Consider the following 23,745-nt stretch of genomic DNA (forward strand, 5'->3'; position numbering starts at 1 on the left):
AAAGTTCAAGGAGTCAGCAGGTAACAATTATGAACCTCCCTGTCTAGTATATCACTAACAAAGTTCAAGGAGTCAGCAGGTAACAATAATGAACCTCCCTGTCTAGTATATCACTAACAAAGTTCAAGGAGTCAGCAGGTAACAATAATGAACCTCCCTGTCTAGTATATCACTAACAAAGTTCAAGGAGTCAGCAGGTAACAATAATGAACCTCCCTGTCTAGTATATCACTAACAAAGTTCAAGGAGTCAGCAGGTAACAATAATGAACCTCCCTGTCTAGTATATCACTAACAAAGTTCAAGGAGTCAGCAGGTAACAATAATGAACCTCCCTGTCTAGTATATCACTAACAAAGTTCAAGGAGTCAGCAGGTAACAATAATGAACCTCCCTGTCTAGTATATCACTAACAAAGTTCAAGGAGTCAGCAGGTAACAATAATGAACCTCCCTGTCTAGTATATCACTAACAAAGTTCAAGGAGTCAGCAGGTAACAATAATGAACCTCCCTGTCTAGTATATCACTAACAAAGTTCAAGGAGTCAGCAGGTAACAATAATGAACCTCCCTGTCTAGTATATCACTAACAAAGTTCAAGGAGTCGGCAGGTAACAATAATTACCATGAAATTAATTTTCTTCTCATCTCTTCTTCCTTATCTTTATAATTTTATTTTTTATTTTCTTCTTCTTCTTCTTCTTCTTCTTCTTCTTCTTCTTCTTCTTCTTCTTCTTCTTCTTCTTCTTCTTCTTCTTCTTCTTCTTCTTCTTCTTCTTCTTCTTCTTCTTCTTCTTCTTCTTCTTCTTCTTCTTCTTTTTATTATTATTATTAGTATTGTTATTATTATTATTATTATTGTTATTATTATTATTATTATTATTATTATTATTATTATTATTATTATTATTATTATTATTATTATTATTATTATTATTATTATCAAAGAGCGTCACTCCACAAGGTTAACTTCAACAAGCAACTCACAATAAATTAACATTACAGGGCCACCACCACCTGGATCTTAGAGGAAGTTAAGGACCCACTAAGGTATGTTTTCCTCCTATTTTCTTACACATTAAGCCACTCCCAAGAGCTGAAATAAAATTGTATTTAATTGCCTCTTTGTTAGTGTCTATTTTTTACTTACTTTAGTGTTCGTAATTATTATTTGTTACCTATTTTTTTAAGTATCTGTTTTTAGATAGAAATAGAGATGTGTTGATGGTGTTGTATCTACATAATTAATATATTACATAACTAGATCCACCACATTATATAAGTCACATACCTGCAAACTTATATCTCAATGTGGTTGGTTAACTTGACGAATCTGCTCCCACGACACCCAAAACTAACCTGTATTAACAGCTTAGTTAGGAATTCACGATATACAGTAGTGCAGAGAAACCATTATAGCAATTTGTTCAAAATTTTCAAATTGCAACATATATGGTCTAAACCGAACCATCTTCTGAGTTACTAACACCATCCATGTCAATGTGAACTCATTTAAAAGAAGATTTACTCTAACCAGATATGTTTCAGTTACTTCATGATCCAGGGAAGTTATTACCATCAACCTTAAACTCAGAACCAGATATGTTTCAGTTACTTCATGATCCAGGGAAGTTATTACCATCAACCTTAAACTCAGCCTCTACTTCAGTATACACAAAAGACATAGTAACTGTATATGAAATCCCTCTGTAGACACAAGAGAGTTGTTGATCACCTTCCTTAAGAGATGCTTAAAGAAAGACACATACAGTTAAGGGATACCTTTTATTATACCATCTCATGTATGTGAAATATAACTGTAAAATTGTCTTATTTGATTCTCCTGTCTTTTTTACTACTTATCATACTCAAGGTCCCTTAAGAGCTCTAGAAGCAGTGATTCAGCTCCCTCACGAAACGTCCTTAAAAGTGCCAAGGAGCCTTAGCTATTTTCAATAAAAAAAAAAGGCCTGTCACCTGTAACTAAGTGATCTCACACATCAATAAACAGAGTATTAGACTCTTGTGCACTTCTAATGTTATGTTTATGTTGTTATTTTAGTTCAAGAGTTTTCCCAGTTTGACCATAATAAATGTGATTAAATTTTTACATGGAATCTTGTAGACACAGCCATCAGCAATTTTTTTTTTTTTTGGGGGGGGGAGACTTTTTTTTACCAAAGTGTTGTACTGTATCAATATTTTTTAAATACAACTTCGATATTAATTTTTTTATTTTTAGTTTAATAAGGTTATTTGTCGTTTTTTGAAATGAAAAAAAGTATTTCCAGTAATTTTAAAAGATTTATCAATTAAGTGTTTTGGGTATTTAATAAATATGACTGTAAATAATATTTTAATTATTACTAAGTTGCTAAACCCAAACGGGTCTAGGATTTATAACTGTGTTATGTATAATCAATAACCCAAGCCAGAAAATTTAGCAAGGATTTATTCTAGGCAATCCATAATTATAAAAAGTGTTACTGTACAAGAGTGTTTAAAACACAGTGTAAATTAATTGTTTAAGGATTAATCCATATATGAACTATGGTGATCTCTGACATAATTAATGTAAATTACGTATCAATAGATATTAAAGCATCACTGAAAGCAACGAAAGATCATATAACTAAAGTCTATAATAAGTGCATGTTAATAATGACTGATGACACTGTGAACAGTGTTAATTTAAAACTGCATTTAGGTTCACTAGAAAGTAGATATGAATCATACAAATTATTGTATTAACAGCATAAAGAGGATCTGCTAAAAATTCAGATGAACAAGAAATGGCTAGTAAATAATGCACTTTACCAGGCTAGAGGTCAAGCTTCCAGAATTGTCTCTGTCTTTATTTAATCCAGGAGACAACTGGGGAGAATTTTAGTCCATATTTAAGGCAGCTATACATAATAAAAATGATCTTACATGTAACGAAATTATTTTACCTTGAGGTGATGCACATATTTTATTACAAGGTTTTAAAAATTTAGACAAAAGTCACACACAAGTGAATGATCTGTTGGAGGTCACCTGTGGTAATTTAGAGCAGTAATTTTGACACAAATTGGGAAGAACTCTTAAACCATTGAGTCATAATTATGATGTAAAAGAATCAGATTGGTACAAAATAAACTGACAAGTAAAACTGTAGAGTTGTTATCTGATAGGCACCATAAAGGACACTTCTTGGAAGAGATAAGAATGGGTATCCAAGAGTTAATTGTACCATTAGGAATTATACGGGAGATTTTTCACAAAATCCCAGTCTTGAAATAACTTTCCACCCACATAACTGGGAAGAACTCTTGACTTGTAAAGAAACAATACTGTACTGATGTTGAAGTATCTTGGAGACTTATGGGTGTTCAGGAACACAGGAGTCACAAACAATATCCCTCCTTCAGTGCCCACCTCTCACCTCCCCAACTAACTCTGGAACCCTGGATTACAAACGTATGTTCCAGAATATATTGTATGAAAACTTACTCTGGTATAACTGGCTATTTAGTGAACTGTATAATTATAAAAATTTGAGTGAACATGGCTAATTGAAGTATTTGGTTTGATATATTATTTTTCAAACACAATTAAAAATTATTAAATATCTTATTTCAGTGAGTGAAGAACATATATCGGTAAATACCAAAGTGAATTATTATTATGTGAGCAAATTACCTGCATAAGGTTTACAAGGTATTTTTTTTTATATTTTATTTAAAAAACATATACATATTACATAAAAATAAGTCGACAAAATAACAAAGCAAAAAAAAAAAATGGTATACAATAACAGTACACCCCTCAAAAACAAAAGAAAACAATTTTACACATAATATATTAAAAAATACACCATAAACAATAACAACACAACCCCTCCATTGAAGATGTTCTGACTCCCAAAACAATACGGGAGGAAACATTATAAATATATATATATATATATATATATATATATATATATATATATATATATATATATATATATATACAGAGAGAGAGAGAAAGAGAGAGAGAGAGAGAGAGAGTATGTAGGAAAGAGGGAGATTATTTCCCAGTAAAAGTAGGCCTTAGACACGGATGTGTGATGTCACCATGGTTCAATATATTTATATTTGGTGTTGTAAGAGAAGTGAATGCTCGGGAGTTGGCAAGAAGTATAGGATTAAGAATTAAAGAATCTAACACAAAATGGGGGTTGTCACAGTTCCTTTTTTGCTGATAGCACTGTGCTTTTTGAAGATTCTGAAAAGAAGCTGCGGTATGGAGGAGGTGAATATATTCAGATATTTAGGAGTGGACATGTCAGCAGATGGGTCTATGAAAGATGAAGTGAATTGACGAGGGGAAAAAGGTGAGTGGTGCACTGGGAAGTCTGTAGAAACAAAGAACATCATCCATAGAAGAAAAGATGGGAGTATAGTTATAGAAGGAAATGAGCATAGTTATACCAACGCTCTTATATAGGTGTGAAGAATAGGTGGTGCATGTTGCAACAAGGAGAAGGCTGGAGGCAGTGAAGATGTCATGTCTGAGAGCAACGTGTGGTGTGAATATAATGCACAGAATAAGTAGTTTGGAAATTAAGAGGAGGTGTGGGATTACCAAAACTATTATCCAGAGAGCTGTGGAGGGGTTGTTGAGGTGGTTCAGATATGCAGAGAGGAAGAAATGAAAGAGAATGACTTTGAGAGTGTATAAATCTGTAGTGGGGGGAAGACATGGTAACAGTCGGCCTTGGAAAGGCTGGAGGGAGGGGGTCAATGAGGTTTTGTGTGTGTGAGGGGCTTGGATTTCCAGGAGGCATGCGTGAGCGTGTTAGATAAAAGTGAATGAAGTCAAATGGTTTTTAGGACTTGATGTGCTGTTGGAGTGTTAGGAAGTAACATTTATGAAGGGATTCAGGAAAACCGGCAGACCGGATTTGATTCCAGGAGATAGGAAGTACAGTGCCTGCACACTGAAGGAGCGGTGTTAATGTTGCAGTTTTTTAACCGTAGTGTGAGCACGCCTATGGCAAGACAGTGATGAATGGTGATGAAAGTTGAAAGTTTTTTCTTTTTAGGGCCACCCTACCTTGGTGGGAGACGGCCTATGTATTAATAAAATTAAATAGATAACCTTAGACTGCCTCCCACATATGATTCCTAGAAGATGGTTGGTATTGTTTGTGGATTGTGTAGGCATTATTCTGCCACTTTTAATATCTAAATGGTATAATTCTATTTTGTATTAAATAACCCGAGTATAACTAACAAAAGTTTGCTCTGCGACAAGTGTCTTAGTCTTCATAATTCAAGGCAATGCGCCATTTCATTCCAGTTGATGTTTCACTTTTCCGATAACAGGAATGTGCCGAGGGCCATCATTATCTCGCTCACCAGTATTACAATGATCTATATCCTCACCAACGTCGCCTACTTCGCTGTGCTCACACCCAGCCAGATGCTCTCCTCTGCTGCTGTGGCTGTGGTGAGTCTTCTCTTCTGCATTATTAAACAAAATTGGACTGATCAGTATTTACCGCTACATTGTCAAGGAAAGACACTTTGTATGCTGGGACACACATTGCTTTGTGACAACGTTTCGCTTTATCAATACTTGATAAAGACCAACATAGAGCAAAACAGTGGCGCAATAAAAGTTTGATGCATAACATGTCTTTTCTTCTCTGTTGTCAACAGCATGCTACTCTGTATAAAATAAATCAAGCAAGGTAATATTTTTTTATGCTAGAACACTTTCACTTAGATGACAGAGACGTTTTTGGAGGTTTTCAAAACATTTTCACACTATTTTCTTCATGTAAAACATGTCGTGTCAAGCCGTGGTTGCAAGAAATGTAATGAGTTTCTGTGCCATGCAGACTGAAGCTGAGAATCCGCCAGTATTATTAGAATAAACTCAGGTATATTCCTGCTAGAATCCAGAGCTCACGATAATCCACCTCATGAACACGTGGAGTGAACAGTAAGAAGCAGTCTTTATCGCTGGGAAGAACCCAGCAAGTGTCTGCTTCTGCGTGTGTGGCTCCCAACACACTCAAAGAAACACTCACGAAGAAGCATATCAAAGCAGAGGGCCTAATGTGCTTTCAATTTCACACTGGTCTTCAAATTCACCACCAACAACGACAGTCTTGTCGGAAGTGGCCTTGTATATCATTTCTATGGACGACAACAGAACCAGAACTGCCTTTTCTGTCAGAAGTTTGTGACTTAATTGGTAAGGTTGGTTTTAATAATGCTGCAAACAGCTTGAGTTCTTTTGGTTCTTTGGCTCATTGCAGCCATAATGGAATCACTCTTGTACCTATCAAGTAGAGTTAACTCTGTCACATGTAGTACTTACTGTCATAAGTTTATATAATTATTGGGTTGCATTGGTCTCAATTTGCTTTTTGTTTAAATGTTATATTAATGGTCATACAAAAAGTAATCAATGAATCTTCTGAATGATTTCATAATATAATGTTCATGGATTTAAAAAATGTTGATGGATTTAATATAATGTTGATGGATTTAACATAACCTTGATGGATTTAATATTATGCTTATGGATTTAATATACAGTGAAACCCCAGTTTTCGTCCAGTCCGGCTATCGACCACATTTTTCTGAGAAATTTTCCCCCCATTTTCGTACATGCGCTCGGAAATCGCCTGTCATTAATAGTGTCCCTCTAGTCTTAACGCCATAGTAATAATACTAATACGCAATAATAATCACTCTTGGGCACATTAAATGTCTTATTTAACGTTAATATAGACATTTTCATTACTGTATCTATGATATTTTCTTCAAAATTGTATAAGAAACACGTTACATAGCATGTAAACATACAATGTTTATATGTTATGGAGGGGTGGTAGTCGATGGGGGGAAAACATTACATTTTCTCTGGTCCAGCACCAGAGAAAACGTGTATGAATCTGCATTGGCCAAGTCATCCCCCTGGACACAAAACGCTTTTGTTTACAATTCTCGGCATCTAAAGGTGGTTTTTAGAAACGATTAAACTCAGTGAACGTGGTATGTCGATGGTAATAATATGGCTCTGAACCACATTAAATATCGTGTAGTTTTGTAGGTAGGTGTAGGTATGTAGCCCAGGCAGACTACATATGTGAAAAATACTGTATGTATTTTCCAGAAATACAGTATTTTATATGTAAATTAGTGTAATATTCTATAGGTAATAAAAGTTATGTTACAAAAAATGGGAAGCCTGCGCCTGCACAGAGAGGACTCTCCATTTTTGTTTGAATTGGACACAAGCGTTAGTGAATAATGGTAAGGATTTTCGTGCTCTAGAGGTAAAATTGGGCTGACACCTCTCAAATAGGAGCCGAAATTGTTGGATGTGCAGTTCTGCATAACTTGAGATATTGGGTGACTGGACAAGACAGCTCCAGGAACCTCAGATAAGTTTGTTTATGTTTGTAACTCTGGCCAGTGTTATTTTCATGGATAGACAGTGAGATTTTCTGAGTATGATACACATTAATCTCCAGTCAAATTGGTGAGTGATATTAAGATATGTTTTCCTTCTGTTACCTGGAGTTTACCTGGAGAGAGTTTCGGGGGTCAATGCCCCCGCGGCCCGGTCTGTGACCAGGCCTCCTGGTGGATCAGAGCCTGATCAACCAGGCTGTTGCTGCTGGCTGCACGCAAACCAACGTACGAGCCACAGCCCGGCTGATCAGGAACTGACTTTAGGTGCTTGTCCAGTGCCAGCTTGAAGACTGCCAGGGGTCTGTTGGTAATCCCCCTTATGTGTGCTGGGAGGCAGTTGAACAGTCTCGGGCCCCTGACACTTATTGTATGGTCTCTTAAAGTGCTAGTGACACCCCTGCTTTTCATTGGGGGGATGGTGCATCGTCTGCCAAGTCTTTTGCTTTTGTAGTGAATGATTTTCGTGTGCAAGTTCGCTACTAGTCCCTCTAGGATTTTCCAGGTGTATATAATCATGTATCTCTCCCTCCTGCGTTCCAGGGAATACAGGTTTAGAAACCTCAAGCGCTCCCAGTAATTGAGGTGTTTTATCTCCGTTATGCGCGCCGTGAAAGTTCTCTGTACATTTTCTAGGTCAGCAATTTCACCTGCCTTGAAAGGTGCTGTTAGAGTGCAGCAATATTCCAGCCTAGATAGAACAAGTGACCTGAAGAGTGTCATCATGGGCTTGGCCTCCCTAGTTTTGAAGGTTCTCATTATCCATCCTGTCATTTTTCTAGCAGATGCGATTGATACAATGTTATGGTCCATGAAGGTGAGATCCTCCGACATAATCACTCCCAGGTCTTTGACGTTGGTGTTTCGCTCTATTTTGTGGCCAGAATTTGTTTTGTACTCTGATGAAGATTTAATTTCCTCATGTTTATGTTATGTATATGTGTATGTATATAATCCTTTATTAATTTAATATACAGTCCACAAATTTATATATTTACCAGAATTCCTGGTGATACATATTTCATTTGTAATTAATAGGTCTAGAGCAACTTGTGGATATGACAGTTGTAGGTATCGAAGGGGAACATTTTTTGTGACCTAGGTGTCCCAAATTCCTACTTGTCTATGTAACTCTGATAAATAATAATTATCTTTGTTATTTACTGGTATGTACATTATGAGTTACATACAGATAAATGCAATTTTCCACATTTAATTTGTCCGTTGGTCCTTCTTGAACCGGAGATAATTAGTGAAGTCATTAATTAGTTAATTACTTAATAATTATATGTGAAATGGCAGAAGGAGGTGGATGTTAAGTTCACAAATTTACTTAATGTGTAGTGGATTATAATTATTACAATATTAATTTGGGTAAGCCAAGTCAAGTATGACTGAAGATTATATTAATGTGTATAATATTTATTTATTTATTTATTTATTTATTATAAATTTGAGCACACATACAGAGGTACAAAAAAATACAGATAAGAGCAGCATGCCAAAGCCACTTATACTATGCATAGCATTACGGGCTGGCTTAAAATTAACTTAAGATTAACTAAGCAATGATGAATTCAGTGATAAAACATTAATGTAAACAGATTACTATAAAGCACAAGTGAGTATTACAAAGACATGTCATATGGTTGCATTCAGTCATATGAAGGATTCTGTTAGGTCGTGTATTTAAAAAATAATAAAGTTAGATTCGGTTTTAGGTTTAACATTTATGTGATATAATTGTGAGAAACATTTAAGATATACAATTTATAAGGTTCAGTTATTCAGTATTTATTTGGTTATGCCAAATTCTGGCAAGGAATTATATTAATTTGTATAATATTAATTTTGATAAGCCAAGTCTAGCTAAAGGTTTATATTAATGTATATATAAAATTTATATTATAATTTTCTTACATGTGTAATTACTAAGCTCAAGTGTAGCTAACATTATTAATGTGTATTTTTTATATTATAATTTTCTTACATGTGTAATTACTAAGCTCAAGTGTAACTAACATTATTAATGTGTATTTAAAATTTATATTATAATTTTCTTACACGTAATTACAAAGCTCAAGTGTAGCTAGGATTTATTCAAAGGTAAGTTGTACTATTTACCTTAATAAAGTGCATAATACAGTACATAATCAGTGTTATTAATTAAGTTGAATTTAATGCATTGCATCATGGCTGAAAATGAGGATATTAATATAGAAGACAAACATATGGAATATAGAGCAAAGAAAGCATCACTGCGAGCTAGAAAGGGTCATGTAACCAAGGCATATAATAAATGTTTGGAATTAATGAATCAAGAAACTGTGAATACTGATGATTTAAAATTGTATTTAGATGCTTTGGGGAATAGATATGATTCATACAAATTATATTACAACAAATATGAAGGAGATTTGTTAGTGAACTATGTAGATGAGACTGAAGTAGATCTTATGATTAATCAGTATTATGAATTAGAAGAAAAGATTCTTTCTTGTAAAAGTCAGGCTTTGAATAAATTAAAATGTGTAAACCAGGCAGTTAATCAGTCTGCTCTAACAAATAAGATGTCTTTGCCAAAACTCCCAGAATTATGTTTACCTGTATTTAATCCTGGATAAAATTGGGAGGAGTTTCGGTCAATTTTTAAAGCAGCTGTGCATGACAGGAGTGACCTAGCCTGTGTAACTAAATTATTTTACCTCAAAGGACAGGTAAGAGGAGATGCTCACATACTCATACAAGCCTTTCCCAATGTAGATGACTCTTACAAGGAAGCAGTTGACTTGTTGAAGGTCACTTATGTTAATATAGTACAAAGTAGGTTGGATCTAGTGAATATCATTGTTAATTTAAAATCTCCAGATCACACTTACAAAGGTTTACAGCAGTTTAGAGTTAAACTGGAGAGCACTCTCAAAACTTTAAGTAATAAATATAATCTGAAGGAATCAGACTGGTTATTGAGTGCCATGGTACAGAATAAATTAAGTTATAAAACACTTGAATGATTCTCGAACAAATATCACAAGGGTTATTTTGGTCTGGAGGAAATAAGACTAGGTCTACAAGAATTAATTGTTCAGTTGCAGACCAGCCAACCAACTCATTTTAAAGATGCAACACATAATAACTCTGAGGTATCTGTCAAGTTTCACAAGGGGAAAAATTATCCCAATGGTAATAATCAAAATTCATTTCCTAGAAAGAGTTGCATATGCGCATATCAAGTAGCAGGAATCAGAAATAATGATTCTCCACAAGGTAAGAAGAATAAGTACCCTCCTAAGAGTAGCCCAGTTAATAAGAAGCCAGTCAAAGAAAAGAGAGATTGTCTCTTCTGCAAGGGTACTCATTTTTCTAAGAATTGCAATGTATACAATTCATGGAATGATAAAGTTGAAAGATTGGAGGAACTTGACAGATGTATCAGGTGTTTAGGTAATCACAATGTAAAGGATTGTCATGCCAAATTAAACAACTGTTATCAATGTCACAAAGGAAGACACCATATAGTCATGTGTAAGGGTCTATATGATAATGTTGATAATAATGATAATGTTGATAATAATGATAATGTTGATAATAATGATAATGTTGATTATAATGATAATGTTGATAATAATGATAATGTTGATAATAATGATAATGTTGATAATAATGATAATGTTGATTATAATGATAATGTTGATAATAATGATAATGTTGATAATAATGATAATGTTGACAATCCTGACACAACAGTAGCTAATGTAAAAATTGCTGCTAATGTTAATAATGATGGTTTTGCTGAAGTAGCCTTACCTGTGTTACAGGTAAAAATTGATGATAAAATTCATAAATCAAAAAATGTAACTGCATTATTGGACCAGGGATCCCAGCGTACTTTCATAAAACGTAAATGTCTTGATGGTATGAAAGTACAGATGGGAGATCCCACAACTTTAAAATTATCTGTTTTTTTTTTCTCAGATAAAAGGGCTCAATTGTATGACACTGTTTATGTAACTGTCAGGTTGGGCAATGAGAAAAAACGTGTTAATGCGGTAATTGTAGATAGACTTCGAGAGAAAATATCTACAGTAGGGCTTAGTAAAGCTACAGAAAGACTTTCGCATAATGTAAATTTAGCACCTTCTGGGGTAAGTGATGATTTTGTAGGCCCAATAAATATTTTAATAGGTAGTGACTATTATGCCTCCTTTGTAAAGGGTATGGTAAAGAAATGTGGTGTCACCCTTTTGAAAACTGCAGGAGGCCATGTAATGTATGGTAGGATTCCTCGTAATAATAATTCATGACTAGAGGAAACTACAAATACCATAACTGTGTGTCTTACTCATGAAGTCGTGCCCCAGTTTAATTCTTCCATAGAGGATGGTGTTGAGCCAATGCATAAATTGTGGGAACTAGACAGCATTGGAATAAATGTAAATGAAGAAAGTCCAGACGATTCTTTTACTCAGGAACAGTACCTGAGAGTTGTAAAATTTGAATCTGGACAATACTGGGTACGACTTCCGTGGAGACTGAACCATCCAGAATTGCTCACTAATTACAGAATGGCATATGGACAATTAAAGGCTCAGCTCCGCAAACTGAGTAAGACACCAGAATTGTTAACTGCCTATAATGATATAATTGCTGAGCAGTTAATTAATAAATTTATAGAAGAGGTACCTCCTGAGCAAGCCAAAATTTATGGTCACTATTTGCCACATCACGGAGTGAAGAAGGATTCTAAGACCACTCCTCTGAGGATTGTGTTTAATTGTAGTGCCAGGAGTAACAAAAATGTACCTAGTTTAAATGACTGTTTGATGACAGGTCCGTCGTTGACGGAAAAATTAGGAGATATCATATTAAATTTCAGGGTGAAGAATTATGCCTTTACGGCTGACATAAGTAAAGCTTTCCGAAGAGTGGGTTTTCAAGAGGCTGACCGGGATTGTACCCGCTTCTTATGGCCTGAGAATCCTAGTGACCCACTTAGCCCTCTGAAAACCTTTCGCTTTAGGAGCGTATTATTTGGTGCTACATCCAGTCCGATCCTACTTCAAGTGACGATAAATGAACACCTTAACCGTATGGGAAGTCCAATGAGTAAAGTAATGAGCAAACAATTTTATGTGGACAATTTCCTGGGTGTGATGTCAACTGAAGAGGAACTGTTAATGACTTATAGAGAGGCTAATAAAATAATGCAAAGTGCAAATATGCCTCTGAGGGAATGGAATAGTAATTCGTCCAAATTAAAGGACAAAATAAGTAAAGATTACCCTGGAGATGAAGTGCCAAAATGTAGTAATGTATTGGGATTAACTTGGGATACTGAGAGATTTTTGTTAATGTTAAAACCTAATAATTACAATATGCCCAGTAAATTAACTAAGAGAGTTTTGCTTGCTGAAGTTTCCAAATGTTTTGATCCACTAGGTTTAGTGTCACCCCTTACTATAAGAGGGAAATTATTAATACAGGAAGCATGGAAACTTAAATGTGCTTGGGATGAAATTCTACCTGAGGAATTCATTAACAGGTGGGATTAATTAATTGGTGATTATGAGAAAATTCCAATGTTGGAGTTCCCACGCCAGGTGGCCAATGCAAATGGGAAAAATGTTCTCCACATTTTTTGTGATGCTTCAGAATTGGCATATGGAGCAGTTGCTTATCTTCAATGTAATAGTGTTATATCTCTTGTTATGTCTAAGGCTAAAGTGTTTCCAATTAAATCATGTACCTTACCTCAGTTGGAATTAACAGCCATTTATGTAGGTGTCAAATTAGCTAATTATATAAGAAATAAGTTGCAGGAGATAAATACTAGTGACACTGTAATTTGGTCTGATAATGAGGTATCCTTACAATGGATTCGTAATGGAAACAGTAAAATTGTGTACGTACAAAACAGAGTCTCTGAAATTAATCAGATGCAAGGGAAGTATAATAGTTTGGGTCAGCATATGTTAACATTTAATCATGTACCTGGTGAGGAGAATCCAGCTGATTTCTTGTCTCGAGGTTTACCTTATGCTAAATTTGTAAATGCTGTATCATGGTTTAAAGGACCGAGCTGGTTGGTAAATAAAGCTAATTGGCCTGTACAAAAGGCATATATTGCTCCTGTTGAAATTACTGTGACCACTGCTCCAATAGTTTGTCCTTCCTTAGCCATTGATATAAATAGGTATTCTTCTTTACCCAAACTAATCAATATAACTAAGTTGGTGTTTAAATTTTTAAACAAGATGACTATCTCATATAAGTTTTCACATCCTCTTGAATATTGGATAAAGAGGGTACAAGAAGAAATCTATGGAAATGAGATTAAATTGATGATGGAAAGTAAAATTGTGAAAGGTTCCATAATAGAGAAATTGGGGCTATATTTAGAGAACAATGTAATTAGGTGCAGAGGTAGGTTACAAAATGCTGAATTGGGTGATTGTGCTAAACACCCTATCTTACTGCCCAAAACTCATCATCTAACAAATTTAATTGTTCTAAATGCCCATAAAAATGTAATGCATGGTGGGGTACAAGATACCTTAAATTGTATTAGGGAAACTTTCTGGATTCCACAAGGATGGCAAAGTGTAAAAATGGTGATTGAATCTTGTGTAATATGTCGCCGTGTGGATGCCAGATCCTATATGTACCCAGGTCCTCCACCATTGCCAAAGGAGTGTGTACAATTAGTGAAACCATTTGATGTAACAGGTGTAGACTATAGTGGTCCAATAATTTTAACAGGTACTTCAGATGGTGTTCCACTGAAAGTGTATGTTTGTTTGTTCACCTGTACTGCTACTAGGGCAGTTCATTTAGAAATGGCGCAGGACTTGTCTGCAGAACAGTTTATACAGCTGTTTCAAAAATTTGCAGCTAGGAGATCCTGTCCGAGGTTGATGATTTCGGATAATGCCACAATTTTGTAGCAGGTGCTCAACATTTGATAGAGTTAAATAATAGTAATGACGTTCAATCTCTGTTAACCCAGCGAGGGTGTACCTGGAAATTTATTACTCCTAGAGCCCCTTGGCAGGGGGGACTGTATGAAAGACTGATAGGCACAGTGAAGAGGTGTCTCCGTAAAGTACTACAACGGAAGAAAATTAATTTGTAAGAATTCCGTGCAGTGTTAGTGGAGGTGGAAAGTCGGATAAACAATAGGCCTCTCTCGTACATGAGTGATACACCTGATGCAGATGTATTAACACCTTCTCACCTAATATGTGGAAGGAAATTGGAAACTGTCCCTGTCTATAGAGATAATCCGGAAGAAAGTGATGAAGATTACAATGATGCGGCAGTGTTGTGTGATAAATTTAAAATGTTAAAGTAATTGATCATTGGTCTAATGTGTGGTGTAAGGAATATCTTCTTACACTATGTGAACACTTTTATGGTGCGACAGAGGCAGTAAATCGACAGAACATTCAACCAGGTGACATTGTGTTGATTGATACTGAACAACATCGAACATTGTGGCCTCTGGGCAAAGTATTGACATTGTACCCAGATGCACAAGGTGTTGTCAGGAATGTCAAAGTGTTGTGTCATGGCCAGGAAAGTTTACACACAATTAATAAATTGATTCCCTTGGAATTAAATGGTGTTCAATCAAACGTAAATGAAAATCTGAGGGAAAGTAACACGAGTGATATGGAAGATAACGCTGACCAAGTGATGCCGGAAGATGAAATCGTAGTAACACCTACTAGGAGAACAGCCACTCAAACCAGAACCAGCTGGAATCGTCTCCTAAAGGAAGGAGTAATTTGAGTCGTTTAGCAACGACCTCTGCCCGGCCGCAGTGTGGAAAATACTGTATGTATTTTCCTGAATTACGGTATTTTGTATGTAAATTAGTGTAATATTCTATAGGTAACAAAAATTATGTTATAAAAAATGAGAAGCCTGCGCCTGCACAGAGAGGACTCGCCATTTTTGTTTGAATTGGACACAAGCATTAGTGAATAATGGGAAGAATTTTCGTGCTCTAGAGGTAAAATTGGGCAGACACCTCTCAAATAGGAGCCAAAATTGTTGGATGTGCAGTCCTGCATAACTTGAGATATCAGGCAACTGGACAAGACAGCTCCAGGAACCTCAGATAAGTTTGTTTACGTTTGTAACTCTGGCCAGTGTTATTTTCATGGATAGACAGTGAGGTTTTCAGAGTATGATACACCTTAATCTCCAGTCAAATTGGTGAGTGATATTAAGATATATTTTCCTTCTGTTATGTATATGTGCACATATATAATCCTTTATTAATTTAATATACAGTCCACAAATTTATATATTTACCAGAATTCCTGGTGATGTATATTTCATTTGTAATTAATAGGTCTAGAGCAACTTGTGGATATGACAGTTGTAGGTATCGAAGGGGGACAATTTTTGTGACCTAGGTGTCCCAAAAGCCTACTTGTCTATGTAACTCTGATAAATAATAATTATATTTGTTATTTACTGGTATGTACATTATGAGTTACATACAGATAAATGCAATTTTCCACAACATACCTACATCTACCGGCTACCTACACCTGACTTCCTACAAAAAAGTACTACTCACCTCTTGCTCTACATTAAGCCTACAAATATGTTAAGGTAACTAATGAATGCACTGTGTATGTATTTTACATTTATTGTGTTGTTTAATGCCTAGTTCTATATCTAGCTTAATATAAGTTAGTGTAAACTTTACAACCCTACGCCTATTGTGGAATCTATTGTGGCTTTGGGGAAATCCATGGGGTTAGATGCGAGTGGCCAGGTTGTGGAGGAGTTGATGGATGACCACAGGGAGGAGCTAACCACTGAAGAGCTGCAACACTATAGTTATTCTCTATAATATTTATCTTTTGTTAATATTTTTGGGTGTCTGGAATGGATTAATTGGATTTACATTATTTATAATGGGAAATATTACTTCAGTTTTCGTATGGATTAAAGACAAACTGGGGATCAACCTTAATGTTGATGGACTTAATATAATGCTGATGAATTTAATATGATGGTTTTGACTATGATAAGAAAGATGATCTACAAGTTTTAGTCTGCATCAGCATAATTTGAAATTTTACTGACATTGTTAAAAAACTGGAATTGTTTGATACCGACCAGTTAGTAAAAAATCTTTTTCAGAAAGGCATAAAACTTTCAGTGTTGGAAGGTTTATTTAAAGAAAGTTTTGTGTTCATCTTGAACTGCAGCAATTTTATAATGCAATTTTATGCAAAAATTTTGTTTCTATGTATTAAAAAAATAATAACTGTTCTGATCAGCTTAAAATGCTAAGTGCAGCTGCATCTTCGTGGGAAATATTATTGTATTAATGTGGGCGATGTTGCAGCCAATTTGAGTTTTACTGAAAAAATATCAAATTGGACTTTCTAAAAATTTTAAATATTTTTTCTTGCTGACTTGTAGAGATTTTTAAAATGGATATAACTGAGAAATGAAAACTAATATTCTAAATTTGTTCTTTTAGGGAGTTTTCTCAATTTTATTTTCATACGATTTTATACCATAGCTGGCACACTACCTTTCTCCAAGTCTTTCATATATAATTTCAGAACACATTAACCTATTAGCTTGAAATTTTCCACCATGGTGACTTATAACCATGGTAAAGTTGATGGAACACTTGACATGTGAAAGTGTTCTCTAGTCAGTTTTATACAGACATTTTTCTAACTCTGGAGTTCATGCAATAATTCCATCAGACATCTTGAGTTGTCTTCAAGTTTTCAATATTCATGTTTCCTAGTTAGAGGAAAGTTGGTATTGTTAGTGAAATCTGTCGTTGACATTTTGCAAAATTTAACAGGAAAACATCGTTCAGGAAATAAATAATATTTAACTTTTCATGTCTTTCCAAAAAAAAAAATAAGTTTCATCACTGTGAAGTTAAACTGTGTTTTATGTTTAATCATAACTAATTTAATTACTGAATTAGAAATGCCATGATGTTTTTCAGATGCCAGGTTTTAAATACACGCAGGAAAATTTAAGAACAATATTCATAACTGCATACTCAACTGCAGGTTTTCGGCAACCTAACCATGGGTGTGATGGCATGGATGATACCCATCCTTGTGGCGAGTTCCACAAGTGGTTCTACCAATGGTGGTATCTTCGCCAATGCTAGGCTGTTGTTTGTCAGCTCGAGGCGCGGCCAACTACCCCAGTTGTTCTCCCATCTCCACGTCGACAACTGTACTCCCATCCCTGCTCTCATCTTTGTTGTGAGTTGCTTCTCTATCAGTGTTGTGACAAGTATTCTGTAGGTTGAGTTTCCAGAGTAACATTGTATCGGAACGAAGTAAGACAGGGAAATAGTTAAGGCCTGTCAAGGCAAAAGGATTAAGTTTCAGTTTTAGAGGAAGTAATTTAACTGCAACAGTTAAATCAGAAGGTGTTGTTCTCGTAGGATTTAGGGCATGGACAGTCCTATGGTCTTACATTTTCCCCTTTTAGCAACAGTTTAATTTCATCTCCATAGATTTCATCTTGCACCCTCTGAAGCCAATATTTCAGAGGATGTGGAAATTTTTTGTGAGATATTCATTTTATTTTAAAATTTAAACACTAACATTGTTACATTAATTAGCTTGGGTAAAGAAGAATACCTATTAATATCAATGGCTAATGAGGAAAAAATTATTGGAGCGGTGGTCGCAGTAATTTCAACAGGTGCAATATGCACTTTTTGTAAAGGCCAATTAACTTTATTTACCAACCAGCTCGGTCCCCTAAACCAAGATAAAGTATTCATGAATTTAGCATAAATCAAGCCTCATGACAAGAAATCACCTGGATTCTTCTCACCAGGTATATGATATAATGTTAATAAATGCTGACCCTAACTATTATATTTCTCTTGAATTTGATTAACTTCAGCGACTCTGTTTTGTACGTACACAGTCTTACTGTTACCATTACGAATCCATTGTAAGGCCAAATTACAGTGTCCTGCAATTAATTTCTTACATAATTAGCTAATTTGACATCTACATAAATGTTTGTTAATTCCAACTGAGGTAAGGCGTGTGATTTAATTGGAGCCACTTTAGCCTTAGACATAACAAGAGAAATATCATTATTACTTTGAATATAAGCGACGACATAACAAGAGAAATAGCATTATTACTTTGAATATAAGCGACGACATAACAAGAGAAATAGCATTATTACTTTGAATATAAGCGACGACATAACAAGAGAAATATCATTATTACTTTGAATATAAGCGACGACATAACAAGAGAAATAGCATTATTACTTTGAATATAAGCGACGACATAACAAGAGAAATAGCATTATTACTTTGAATATAAGCGACGACATAACAAGAGAAATAGCATTATTACTTTGAATATAAGCGACGACATAACAAGAGAAATAGCATTATTACTTTGAATATAAGCGACGACATAACAAGAGAAATAGCATTATTACTTTGACTATAAGCGACGACATAACAAGAGAAATAGCATTATTACTTTGAATATAAGCGACGACATAACAAGAGAAATAGCATTATTACTTTGAATATAAGCGACGACATAACAAGAGAAATAGCATTATTACTTTGAATATAAGCGACGACATAACAAGAGAAATAGCATTATTACTTTGAATATAAGCGACGACATAACAAGAGAAATAGCATTATTACTTTGAATATAAGCGACGACATAACAAGAGAAATAGCATTATTACTTTGAATATAAGCGACGACATAACAAGAGAAATATCATTATTACTTTGAATATAAGCGACGACATAACAAGAGAAATAGCATTATTACTTTGAATATAAGCGACGACATAACAAGAGAAATAGCATTATTACTTTGAATATAAGCGACGACATAACAAGAGAAATAGCATTATTACTTTGAATATAAGCGACGACATAACAAGAGAAATAGCATTATTACTTTGAATATAAGCGACGACATAACAAGAGAAATAGCATTATTACTTTGAATATAAGCGACGACATAACAAGAGAAATAGCATTATTACTTTGAATATAAGCGACGACATAACAAGAGAAATAGCATTATTACTTTGAATATAAGCGACGACATAACAAGAGAAATAGCATTATTACTTTGAATATAAGCGACTGCTCCATATGCCAGTTTTGAAGCATCGCAGAAAATGCGTAATATATTTACCATCTTGACTGGCTACATTACCTGGAAACTCCAACATTGGTATTTTTACAAAATCACCTGTTAATTCTTCCCACTTTTTAAGAAATTCCTCAGGTAGGGTTTCATCCCAAGGACACTTGAGCTTCCATGCTTCTTGTCTTAACAGTTTCCTTTTTATTGTAAGGGGTGACACTAAGTCTACTGGGTCGAAACATTTGGAAATTTCAGCAAGACTCTCTTGGTTAATTTATTGGGCATACCATAATTATTAGGCTTTAACAGTTACAAATTTCTCTCAATATCCCAGGTTAATCCCAATACCTTACTACATTTAGGCACTTCAACTCCTGGGTAATCTTTATTTTGTCCTTTAATTTGGACGAATTGCTATTCCACTCCCTAAGAGGCATATTTGCACTTAAGTTAACGTCATACCCAGGAAATTGTTCACATAAAATTGTTGACACACTGCATCACTCGGTGGACTACCTGTACATTTATGGTGTGCATTTATTGTCGCTTGAAGACAGAACGGATTGGATGTAGCAACAAATAATACACTCCTAAAGAGAAACGTTTTCAGAGGGCTAAGTGAGTCACTAGGATTTTCAGGCCACAGGAAACGGGTACAATCCCGGTCTGCCTCCTGCTGTAATAGCATAATTCTTAACCTGGAAATTACACAATGTATCTCCAAATTTTTCCATCATCGACGGATCAGTCATCAAGCAGCTATTTAGCCTGAGTACATTTTTACAACTCCTAGCACTACAATTAAACACAATCTTAGGGGAGTAGTTTTAGAATCCCTTTTAACTCCATGATGTGGTAAGTAATGACCACAAAGTTTTGCCTGCTCAGGAGGTACTTCCTATGGAAAATTAAATTTACCTGGATGTACCTCATGAGATACATACCAGTAAATGGTAACAAAGATAATTATTCTTTATCAAAGTTACAGAGACATGTAGGAATTTTAGGACACCTAGGTCGCAAAAATGTCCCCTTTCGATACCTACTACAATCTCTATCTCCACAAGTCACTCTGGACCTATATTAATTTCAACTGAAATATACATCACCAGGAATTCTGGTACAACATTAATATAAATATGTGGACTGTATATTAAGTTTAAAAAATGAATACATATACATTGAAGGAGAATTTATCTTAATATCACTCACCAATTAGTCTGGAGATTACTTGGTGTGTCATACACAAACCCCCCTGCCTAAAATATGAACAAAATACTGGCCAGAATTTCAACATAAATAGACATAGACTTAGCTGGGGTCCTTGACTGTCTTGTCCACTCGCCTAATGCTCACGTTATGCAGGACTGCAAATCCAACAATTTCGGCTCCTATTTGAGAGGTTTTAAACACAATATAACCTCTAGGGCGACAAAAATTCGTGCAAATTTCACTCGCGTGCTTTCAGCCCAGTTCAAAACAATGGTGTCTCCCCCCCCCCCAGCGACACTCACCAATTTCGCTGGTTCTTTATTCATTTACAAATTAATTTTTACTACCCACAATATATTACACTAATTTACATACAAAATACACTGTATTTTCGGAAAATATACAGTATTTTCCCACACTTCCTTTATGAATTTATTAATAACAAAAAAGGCACAATACCGTGACTGGAACGATACACAAATAACCCGCACATAAAAGAGAGAAGCTTACGACGACGTTTCGGTCCGACTTGGACCAAGTCGGACCGAAACGTCGTCGTAAGCTTCTCTCTTTTATGTGCGGGTTATTTGTGTATGAATTTATTCTTTAACAGATACTTAATTATATCATTATATGCAATCAATAATTCTGGTGTCCTACTCAATTCGTGGAGTTGAGCCTTTAATTGCCCATAGGCCATTATATAATTTGTAGGTAATTCTGGATGATTCAGCTTCCACGGGAGTCACATCCAGTATTGTCCAGATTCATATTTAACATTCTTCAGGTATAGCTCCTGAGTAAAGGAATCATCTAGGCTTTCTTCAGTTACATTGATTCTGCCGCTGTCCAGTTCCCACAGTTTATACACTGGCTGATCATCATCCTCTATGGAACAATATTTATACTGGGGAGCTATTTCATGAGCAAGACGCACAGTGGCTGTATTTATTGTTTCCTCTAGTCATTCATTATTAGTATGAGACAGCCTACTATATATTACATGACCTGCTGTCTTTAGAAGAGTAACATCACATTTCTTTACCATACCCTTTCCAAATGAAGCATAATAATCACTCCCTGTTAAAAATTTATTGGTCCCACAGTCATTATTTACACAAGATGATGGTAATTTTACATTATTTTGTGAAAGCTTTTCAGTAGCTTCACTAAATCCTATTGCAGTGATTTTCTGTGGAAGCCTATCCACAATTACTACGTTGATAAGCTTCCTGTCATTGTCCTGGCCGTTGATAAGCTTCCTGTCATTGCCCTGGCCGTTGATAAGCTTCCTGTCATTGCCCTGGCCGTTGATAAGCTTCCTGTCATTGCCCTGGCCGTTGATAAGCTTCCTGTCATTGCTCTGGCCGTTGATAAGCTTCCTGTCATTGCCCTGGCCGTTGATAAGCTTCCTGTCATTGCCCTGGCCGTTGATAAGCTTCCTGTCATTGCCCTGGCCGTTGATAAGCTTCCTGTCATTGTCCTGGCCGTTGATAAGCTTCCTGTCATTGCCCTGGCCGTTGATAAGCTTCCTGTCATTGTCCTGGCCGTTGATAAGCTTCCTGTCATTGCCCTGGCCGTTGATAAGCTTCCTGTCATTGTCCTGGCCGTTGATAAGCTTCCTGTCATTGCCCTGGCCGTTGATAAGCTTCCTGTCATTGCCCTGGCCGTTAATAAGCTTCCTGTCATTGCCCTGGCCGTTGATAAGCTTCCTGTCATTGTCCTGGCCGTTGATAAGCTTCCTGTCATTGCCCTGGCCGTTGATAAGCTTCCTGTCATTGTCCTGGCCGTTGATAAGCTTCCTGTCATTGCCCTGGCCGTTGATAAGCTTCCTGTCATTGTCCTGGCCGTTGATAAGCTTCCTGTCATTGCCCTGGCCGACATTCACATACACAGTGTCATACAACTGGGCTTTTTTATGCGACAGAAAACCAGATAATTTTAAATTTGTAGGATCCCCATTCGCAGTTTCACATCATTCAGACAACTACGCATTATGAAAGTGCATTGGGATCCTTGGTCTAGTAGTGCCGTTATATTTTTTATGCCTTTTGTCACTAATTTTCACATTCTCCACAGGTAAGGCTACTTCAGCTATGCCATCATTATTAACATTAGCTGCAGTTTTTACATTTGCTACTGTTGTGTCAGGGTTATCAACATGATCATTATTGTCATTATCATCATATTATTATCATTATACGAACCCTTACGCATTACTACATGATGCCTTCCTATGTGGCATTGATAACAATTATTCAGAACCCTTTATACTATGGCCGCCTAAATATCTGATACATCTGTCAAGTTCTTCCACTCTTTCCACCTTCACATCCCATGAATCATAAGCATTACAGTTCTTGGAGAAATGAGTATCCTTTCAATAGAGACAATCCCTCTTTCGTTTGCTTGTCCATTATTAACTAGGCCACTCTTATTAGGGTACTTGTTCCTCTTACTTTGATGTGGAGAATCACTATATTGGTTCCTGCCACTAAATATATGCCTATGTAACCCTTTTTATGGGATGAATTAGGATTATTAACATTAGGATATTTTTTCCTTTTGTGAGGCCTGACAGGTACATTATAGTCGTTATGTGTTACATCCTTAGAATTATTTGGCTGGCTGGTCTGTAAATGAAGAAATAATTTTAGTAGACCCAGTCTTATTTTCTCCAGACCAAAATAACCTTTGTGGTACTTATTAGATAATCACTCCATAGTTTTGCTCTACAATTAATTCTGCACAGTGGCACTCAATGACCAATCTGATCCACCCAAATTATATATATTACTTAAAGGTTTAAGAGTACTCTCCAGTTTAACACTAAATTACTGTAAACTTTTGCAATTGTGATCTCGAGTTGTTAAATTAAGTGCAATAGTTAGTAAGTCCAGCCTACTTTGCTCTAAATTACCAT

General features: G+C 35.6%; 1 protein-coding gene across 1 annotated transcript in view; it reads left to right on the top strand.

The window, feature by feature from the left end:
* LOC128694527 (Y+L amino acid transporter 2-like) overlaps positions 1 to 23,745 on the top strand; it is a 128,096-nt gene that overhangs the window by 82,488 nt on the left and 21,863 nt on the right. Inside the window, exons 4-6 of the mRNA XM_070097834.1 lie at positions 1,005 to 1,049; positions 5,351 to 5,474; positions 17,518 to 17,718. Of these exons, the coding sequence (XP_069953935.1) occupies positions 1,005 to 1,049; positions 5,351 to 5,474; positions 17,518 to 17,718 (370 nt within the window). The remainder of the gene's footprint in view (positions 1 to 1,004; positions 1,050 to 5,350; positions 5,475 to 17,517; positions 17,719 to 23,745) is intronic.

This window comes from Cherax quadricarinatus, chromosome 60 (assembly GCF_038502225.1).
Source record: "Cherax quadricarinatus isolate ZL_2023a chromosome 60, ASM3850222v1, whole genome shotgun sequence".
Taxonomy (NCBI): domain Eukaryota; kingdom Metazoa; phylum Arthropoda; class Malacostraca; order Decapoda; family Parastacidae; genus Cherax; species Cherax quadricarinatus.